The sequence below is a fragment of the Etheostoma spectabile genome, chromosome 2 (genome assembly GCF_008692095.1).
Source record: "Etheostoma spectabile isolate EspeVRDwgs_2016 chromosome 2, UIUC_Espe_1.0, whole genome shotgun sequence".
Lineage (NCBI taxonomy): Eukaryota > Metazoa > Chordata > Actinopteri > Perciformes > Percidae > Etheostoma > Etheostoma spectabile.
In genome coordinates this window covers 26,566,873-26,575,812 of record NC_045734.1, presented here as the reverse complement: position 1 = coordinate 26,575,812, position 8,940 = coordinate 26,566,873, and the positions used below count along the sequence as shown (strand labels likewise).

Genomic DNA, 8,940 nt, shown 5'->3' with positions numbered 1-8,940 from the left:
CCCCCCCACCCCAGTGCAGCTGCTCAGTGGCCAGCAGACCAGACTGTGGTTGTACTGGGAAGCTTCCCGGTATGGATGGGGAACTCTGTGAATGAGATCAGGGCGTTCCTGCAATAGAGAGGTTGCCTCTCAGTGTACCTCCCCTGAACAAATAAAGGTTAAATTAAAAAAGAAAATCACACTCCACAGTTGTGTTCTTTTATTAATTACACTGTGTTACCTAATAATTTTGTGAACCACTAGCATAGGCTGCATGCCCACTCATTTACGCGGTTGCTAATTGGTCCCGCTGTGCATTTCTGATTACGAGGCTTAATAAATGACTGGCTAAGTGCTTTATCAGTGCTCTGTTTACCAGGCACTGCCCCGGGCCGTCATTAAAATGGTCTAAAAGAGGTGTACGTGTTAACAAGAGGGGCTTCTAATACTGGTTGCCATAGAACAACAAACTCAACTCTCAAAGGAATAACCTACCTTATTTCAAATGATTACCAGCCGCTACAGGAACAAAGGTATTGTCTTCACCGTGTGTGTTAATATTTTATTTTTATTTAACCAGGTAGGCCGTTGAGAACAGGTTCTCATTTGCACAAGAAACACATAAGCGTGCAAGACAACATACAGTTTCACATTCAATACAATACAAGAAAACAGGATACAATAGGCTACACAAAGTGCAGATTAAGTAGGCATTGCAAAGCTGGCGCAAGGTGAGGTGTAGGTAAGTCCATCGATATGCATGAGTGAAATGGTAATAACACAATACACATGAACCGTCTATATCACTGCTGAGATGTAGTAAAGAGTCAAAGATACAGTTAGAGCAAATTTTGGTCTAGTTAGTGATGTAGATCAGGTATAACGTAATACATATGAATAGAGAGTCTATATAAATGCTGAGATGAAGTGAAGAGTCAAATATAAAGTTAGTGCAAGTCGTGGTCTAGTTAATGGTGTGTGTGTGTGTGTGTGTGTGTGTGTGTGTGTGTGTGTGTGTGTGTGTGTGTGTGTGTGTGTGTGTGTGTGTGTGTGTGTGTGTGTGTGTGTGTGTTTTTTCTTTCCTGGAGACACATCTACTCTACCAGGAACTACCACAGAGTACTTTGCCGTGTTGTTTATGTCTGTCTACAAAGAATTCAATGGGAAAATTCTGCACCTACCAACAAAATGGGTTTCCGTTTTCTCATCCATGTTAACTAGTTTGTTTTAGAAAATAAACTTCCTTTTGATTATTTACAGTCTAGTAATGTTAATCAAATGTTTCTCAAATATGTAATTAGCTTCAGCAGGAATTTTGCTGGATTATTTCTCTTGTCGTTATTTCGCCATTGCCACATTTAGTTTTATTTTAAACTATATTATCGAGATGTAGGTTCCTCAAAATGAATACAGTTTTCAATTACAAACAGCTAGTGAAGAATTTGTAAATAAATTAAGTTTTAGCTAAGGCTAAGCTTTAGCTATCTTACCAGCTGGCTTTTACTCTAAATACCTCTGTTGCCAGCTGTCTATTTCTCACAGCGCAGTTACTGCTACAGCATATCCATAGAAAGCCATTTCCAGGAGGCACCTACAATTCTGTGCTTGGATCAAGAATATTGCACAGTGTATGTCAATGGGCAGACTGACATGTATATCGAGAGGCAAATTTGACCGGTTTGTGAAAGAAGAAGGAGCTGCTACTGTGATACTGTCATACAATTAGCTTTTAGTTTTTTTGATTGTTGTACAGCAGAGGTTGAGAAAGTAAATTTTAATAAAACATTTTTTTTTTAAATGTAAATTTTGTAAAAAGAAAACATTTCCAAGACTGGGTTATTTTATGTTTAATGGAAGCTTGATCACACCTTGACATCGTGTGGCTTCGTAGAGACACTCCCTCCACAGCACCTGCCGCCCACACGCTCCATCTTGGTGATGTAGAGCAGAGGCTCTATGCTGCTGCTCAGATCCATTATGGAGAACACGCTGACGCTGATCTGGCAGCGAAACGCCACGAAGGTGTAGTAGGACACGAAGGGCATGAGAGCTACGGACGGCAGGTAGTTGGACACGATGATGGCCAGGATGATCAGCACCATCTTAAAGGCCTTCTTCTTCACCGGGTGCATGACCTCCTTTCCCGCCACGCAACGTCTGAGGACCCAGATGACGGAGATGTTGCAGAAGAGCATGACTGCAAAGGCAAAGAGGATGACACCGCTGAAGATCTCGTTGACGCTCATGACTCCCAGGATGCACTTGGTGAGGCCGTAAGCCAGAATGAAGCCCCAGACCACCACAGAGATGCCAATGCGCATCTTGTTGTCTCGAATACCAGTGAAGAGCACTGGGTGGACCACAGCCATGTAGCGGTCCAGACAGATACACACCTGGAACAGCAGATCAGTGAAGAAATACCATGTTACAGTATACTTAAATTAATTTAAGGCTTTTGTAGGCCTAGGTAGAATCAAAATTACTGGACTAGAGTTTTAGTTGATGAAAAACTGAAGAAGCTTTTTGAATGACTTATATTTTATGACCGGGTCATAATCAACCTGGCCTCACTCCAGTAAGTGAAATGGTCACATTATTTAGATTTATTAATTTGTGTACGTATGTCACGATTTTCTCGTTTATTATACGTACATGTCACAATTTTTAAACTTGACCATTTCACAAACTGCCATGACACTGGGCTGCCCAGGGGACGCAACAACGGGGAAACTAAACGTCACACGCAAGACACGTTATACTACTCGCTACCGTAAACGTTCTTTTATCACAAAATAGGCTTCCCATTGAAATAAATAACTACAAAATTTGTAATTGACACACGAAAATAACGACATTAACATAACCTGTACACAAATCAATAGATTAAATAACGTGACCATTCCACAAACTGCCATGAGACTGGGCTGTCATAATATAAAAGTCATAATGACCCCCCTCCCCCCCCCCTTTCTTTTTTTTTAAAGGAGAGAGTGTTCTGCACTTAAGCTCACATATTTTAAATACTCATCCTCAACTTATTCAGGCCTGAAAATGAACCCAAAGAGAAAGCAAACCTGAATAAAGTAAGTTTAAAGTTGGACTTGTGAGTGGCTCTTTGTTGGTGACCAGTCAAACTCGGCTACGAGCCAGTTCATTTAAGTGGTCGATGAGGAAAAATAACTAATAACATTTTTGAACAGTGCAGAACAATGTTTTCTCATATTACTACCTTTGATGGAAAATGAAGTTACAGTAGCCGATACTTAATTTTGACCCCATTAATTTTAAAGGAGAAAGTGTTCTGCACTTAGGCTCACCTTTTTTAAATACTCCTCCTCAACTTCCCGAAAATGACCCCCCTAACCCTAACCCCGGCTCCTTTAAGTGGTCGATGAGAAAAAATTAAAAGTAACCAAGCAGAACAATTCTTTCATATTACTACTTTCAGATATGATCCAAATCTTACCCTATAATTATCTTATTTATAGGTTTCGAGATTATACAGTTTGCAGCAACCAAAGTATTGTATATATTACCTAAAATAAACCAGACTAACGTAAATGGGTTGATGTTATTATGCCCCACTGTAGCTGTATTTCTGATCTTTCTGCATTAAAAGCAAACTATCGAATATCATGTATATGTATTAGAACCTAGCAACATGTATTGAGCTGTACAGGACCCTGCATTATCACAGGCAACAGGCTGTTTTTACTGAAAGTTAATAGAAGTCAATTCTTACACTGTACATTAGCCTTTTTTTAGGATGCAGAGAAATATCAGCCCATCACTGCTCTGGTGTAAGGTGTTACATACAAAAACTCACCAGAAAGAGTGGGGCTACGTCCTTGATCCCATATGCGAACCTCTGAAAGTACCAAATGCGACTGTCATCCAGCAGCAGCCGGTTGACCATATCTACGGGCGTCATTACGCAGAAGTAGGCGTCCACGATGGCCAGGTTGAAGATAAAGATGTCAGAGGTGGACGCGTCACTTTTCCTGGTGGCGATCTGCCAGATGACCAGGATGTTACAGGGCGTCCCCACTGCCAGATTGAACACCTTGACCCCAAAGTAGAAAATGAAGCCGTAAGGGGAAGCAGCGCACACTGGGAACTGGTACCATGGTAGAGGTCCACTGGGGCCACCAGGGGTGGTAGAGTTTTCAGTGAAGTTGGTGGTGGGGGTCAGAGTGGTGTTGAACATTGTGGGGAAGAAGTGCTGGTGGTGGAAGGAGAGGCTGGGATGCTATGAGAAAGAAAGAAGAGTAAAGGGTTAGTTTTGTTTCTCCACAATTCATTTGTGTACATTTTGACCCCAAACGTCTGCCATGTTTTAAAGTCTAATAGTTACAGTCAAAATCAAAGCAACAATTCTGCCACCAAAATGCGGTAGAATGGGTGGCAGTAGCGCAAGTAGAGAGTTGGGAGCTGGAGGCTCGATGGTTTAAGTCCCCACATGGCCCAAAGTGCGGAGTGTGGACTGAAAGCTGGAGAGGTGCCCTTCCAAGGTGCTCTTAAGCAAGGCACCAGAGCCCCCAACTGCTTGGGCACCTGTTCAGCAGTCGCAGCCCTATCACTGTGACATCTCCTTATTTGTGCACACACGACCTATGTGTGTGTGTATTTCTGTGTGATCTACCAAAGAGTGTAAAAAATGTTTAAAATCTTACCCTAACAGAGATACCAGTGTCCTGCGGCCCTGGTCTTCTTCACTTGCTGTGTAGCGGGAGCGGGGGCCGAGGGCTTATAAACACACTGCACAGGGACTGCTGCCATTGCTGGATTGGGCCAGTCTGAGGGACAATGGCTACCTCTCCTCAATGTGGTGCCAAACCCAAGCTGTGATTGGGCAGTACTGCAAAACAGAGTTGCGGAGACATGTACAGTGATTGGACGGTTTGGATACAGTACGTGCAAAGGGGTGTATTTAGGTTGAGTTAGACAGGGTTGGCATGAGGTCCTAGAAGTAGACGCATACATGCTGCAGGTGTAAAAACGTATGTCATAGTCTCTCATCATTGAGTAATCCATGTCAAGGGGACTCTGTGAGTGTTGAACTGAGGAATGTACTGAAGTGTTGTCTTCAGACCGTCCTTTAAATTTCCCTTTGGTGTGGCAATGTGGTGGCGTTAATATGCATATTCCCAGCTGTTGCGTTGTAACAACATCAGCCTATAGTTTCCCAAGCCGCCCGCCTGTGGATAACTTTTAATTTTTCTCATTTAATGGTTGGTTTATGGTTCATGTTAGGGCGTAAACGGGTAATCTGATCCCAGGTTTGTTTGCTATGGCTGATTTGTATCTGCAGCAGCAGTGCAGCTGAACATTCATTCTCACTGATGCAACTGTACACTGTTCAGTAAACAGGTGATGCAAGGTAAGCATAAATGAGAAATCTAAGGCAAGGAGTTACTAATGCGGCCAGACTGTACTGAGAAAAATCCTGCCGGGAATACAAGCTTGCAAAGTCACGACAGACACCCACCTGTGTGTTTTCATAACAGTTTTGATTACACAACCAACATATTTACACATGATAAGGTTACTGATAATCACGAGTACTACTCAGCCGGTTAGAAGGGGTGTGGAGTTTGATATAGGGCATATAGAGTGAAGGATTCTATCAAGTTGCAATATGGGAAATGGATCCAGTCACGGAGCTTAACTATTACTGGGAATAAAAAGTCAAGATAGCTTGGCCTCTAGTGCTTTGATTTTATTTATGTTTTTAATTTGTCTCACTAAAGTCACTTAACTTTAAGTGCAACCCAAAATCACTGAGAACCCTCTCATACACACACACATATATAGGGTGGTGGGGGGGGGGGGGGGGGGGGGGGGCATAGAGAATGCCTTTCTACAGGGCCCAGAATGTTGTGCTACACTGCTGCGACAGGACATGTAGATAGATATGAAGCAAGGGAAGATTGTGATCTAAATGGAGGGATGGCAATATATCAACATTCCATATATTTGTTGTGACTTTACATAGATATACTGTAGATATTTTTGAGAAATTTGATTTGCCTCTGGTGATCCTACTGAAAAACATTGTGTTGGTAGTTATTGTACGTTTACTTGTCTGCAAACCTGGAATTCTTTCTTTTATTTGTATCTTTTTTTTTTGTGATCAAAGCTAATGAGCTAACATTAGAACCGAGACAAGTCTAAGAACAGCAACTGGACTCTGAAATGTAATAACTTTTTTTAGTATATTTTTATATCGCCTGTGAATATGCTCTGCCAACAGCATGTTTTCTCCATAAAGGTCACTGGGCAACATTCAAAAATAGGACTTTATATAACGATAAATGCAATGACAAAAATATATTACAATATTTTATTTAATAAATCAAACATTCAGTTGGGCTTACAAATAGGCATTGGTAGTCAAATACTCTGGGGAACACCTCAGGCAGTCTGACATCAATCAGTTTAATTAAAAGAGAAAACAACTGGCAACAAAGGTAATGATCTGAATTTATTGTTTGAGTTAAGAGTAAATTATCAGATGTGTATGGAGAAGTGGAACCTGACTGTAGCTGTGATGCATTTAACCATTGTTGTCAGTGTTGTGTGTACAGCTTCACACGTACAAGAATTTGAGAAAATCCAACTGCCTGTATGTGTGTTCCAGAAAGAGAACGTATTCACAAAGATCCAGCTTCAGGACTGTACAGGCTGGTCGTCATATCTCAAATATAAAAGGAAGCGTGCCGCCTCTTTTAGGTAATACAAGTGAAAGAAACAGAAGTGTTTTTTTTCTTCTCCAAATCCATGAGACATTATACATTCTACTGTGTCCAATAACACACACATATTATATATATATATATATATAATATATATATATACTATTATATATATATATATAATAATATATATATATGTATATATATATACATATATATATATATGTATATATGTATATATTTGACAAAATCTGCATCTCAAAAGCCAATCAAGTTCAAATTCAATGTATTACATCAGTGGTTCTCAAACCTTTTCACATCTAATTAGACCACCGACCCCCATCTGATAAGACTTTGTCCCAGGGTCCCCCCTCAACCCCTTCAAGCACCCCTGGGGGTCCCTGGACCCCAATTTGAGAACCCCTGTATTACATAAAAGTGTTTCCACCAAGAGGAGGTTCTAAAGATTCGTAAATGCTCATAACTTATGGTAACACATAATCAAGCATTAGAACTACATCATTTCTTGTATTAACTACAATCAGCAGTTTAAATACACAATGCAATGTGCGCTTAGAGAATTAGAGAAGTACGTAGCCTGAAAGCATATCAAAATATAGAAATATTTAATAAATTATTTGTGTGAATTTGGTAGGATCCAAATCACAATTGTGTGAAAACACAGAAAGCCTCGTCTGTCTCTCTTTTCCTACATGTCCTTTAAGACGAGTACACATTTAAGTGATGGATTTGACCTGGATTCACCTTTAGTGCATTTCATAATTAGATCATAATAATTATAATATTCTCTCCACCATCTCAACAAACACACAAAGAATACAAGAGAAATGACTTGAATGACACAGACGTCCACAGTTTGTCTGTTGTTTGGAATCCAAGCAGCTACTCAATTATCAAATGAATGTGTTATTAATTCATAACCCGGCATATTCTACAAAGGAAAAAAAATAAAAATCGTCCTAATACAAAATCTAAAAAAATCTAAAAATCTAAATGTTATGTACAAGGAAGTAGAATGTCATGAAGTCAACATGACGTCTTTCAAAGAGGTTAGAAAAAGAGGTTTTCAAGTATTCAAGTACCGGCAATAAAATCAAAAACTGACGAGTTAAAACTGCTAAAAAGAGAAAACAAAAGAAAGGTTACAAAGATGCATATTTTATCATTTGCAGGAATATGAAATCAAGCACAGATCTAAAACAACATTCACCACTGCCCTCTGTTTAATTTCTACCAATTGTTCAAAAAGGATGGGACATCCCATCAGCAGCAAACAAATGCATTAAAAAGGCCAAACAGCTGTTTCAATCATTTCAGATAGCAGGAAACTAACACATATGATTGTAAAATTTACAAACTAGATCTATATATTGTAAAGATATTAAATATTGAAATTAATTTAGTGGCCAAAATAATGTACATAACATAGAAAGGAACTTTAAAAAAAAAAAAACGTATTATTGTCATTTTTGTTATTCACTTTACTTTTATGTGTTGAAGCTTTGAGGTGCAAGCTTGCCACCAGGGTCAGTAAAGTTCATTTAAAAATACTGTCTTTCCTTTTCATTTGTTTGAGTACCATGGAGAAAGGCCCTTAACACTCAACTGGTATAAAGTGATGTCTTTTCAGAAACAAGCTCCTGGGTAGGTTTGTGCGCTGCAATAATGTGAAGCAGAAAAAAAAAAAAACCTTGATAAATAGTAATAATTAATACCAACAAAAGTTTAAAAAATTATTTTGTGGCACTATCACATAACTGAAAGCATAACAAAACTATTATGCTCCCAAATGGTTTTACTAGGTACTTTTTTGGTTTTTAGAAACATATTTTACACTTCGTTCTGTACATGTGTGCACCTTACATTGTACACAAACACACTCCTATGATTTCTGTCACTTTCACATTAAGCAATCCAAAACACGACAAATCCAGCTGACACACGGGAGTGACATTACTCAACGCTAAACGTCTTTTCAGTAGCATCTGGCCCTGAACGCACCTCAGACCGCAACATAGAATTCTTAAATAGCGTACATTCCAAATGTACTTTCTGAAATGTTGGAAAGAGCCGCCGCGGCCCGGTCAGTAAATAACGCGTCCCTTCCATTCTCGCCAAGTTCCACCAGCTGCATTGCATCACTTTTAAGGAATTAAATGGCAGTGGATTTATTGACCCCCCCCCCTATGTGCCTGGGCTGGGTTTTATCATCCCTCCCTGGCCATTTTATATATATATATATATA

General features: G+C 39.6%; 1 protein-coding gene and 1 long non-coding RNA gene across 2 annotated transcripts in view; one reads left to right on the top strand and one right to left on the bottom strand.

Moving 5' to 3' along the window:
* The window catches only part of LOC116701099 (uncharacterized), a 1,362-nt gene extending 557 nt beyond the window's left edge, over positions 1–805 (top strand). The window contains exon 2 of the long non-coding RNA XR_004334817.1: positions 173–805. This is a non-coding gene — a long non-coding RNA (uncharacterized LOC116701099). The remainder of the gene's footprint in view (positions 1–172) is intronic.
* A 388-nt stretch (positions 806–1,193) lies between these two features.
* On the bottom strand, positions 1,194–5,570 carry LOC116701020 (G-protein coupled receptor 4). Its single transcript, XM_032534554.1, has 3 exons — positions 4,653–5,570; positions 3,806–4,228; positions 1,194–2,372 (listed from the first exon to the last, which is right to left on the bottom strand). The coding sequence occupies exons 2-3, from the start codon at positions 4,184–4,186 to the stop codon at positions 1,842–1,844; spliced, it is 912 nt and encodes a 303-aa protein (XP_032390445.1). The 5' UTR covers positions 4,187–4,228; positions 4,653–5,570; the 3' UTR covers positions 1,194–1,841.
* Positions 5,571–8,940: the final 3,370 nt, after the last annotated feature.

Bases quoted from the DNA above. Each gene is read 5' to 3' on its own strand.
- LOC116701020 (XM_032534554.1), bottom strand. From the start codon at position 4,186: ATGTTCAACACCACTCTGACCCCCACCACCAACTTCACTGAAAACTCT. The intron at 2,373-3,805 runs GTGAGTTTTTGT...CTGCTGTTCCAG, and splicing joins ACGTAGCCCCACTCTTTCTG to GTGTGTATCTGTCTGGACCG.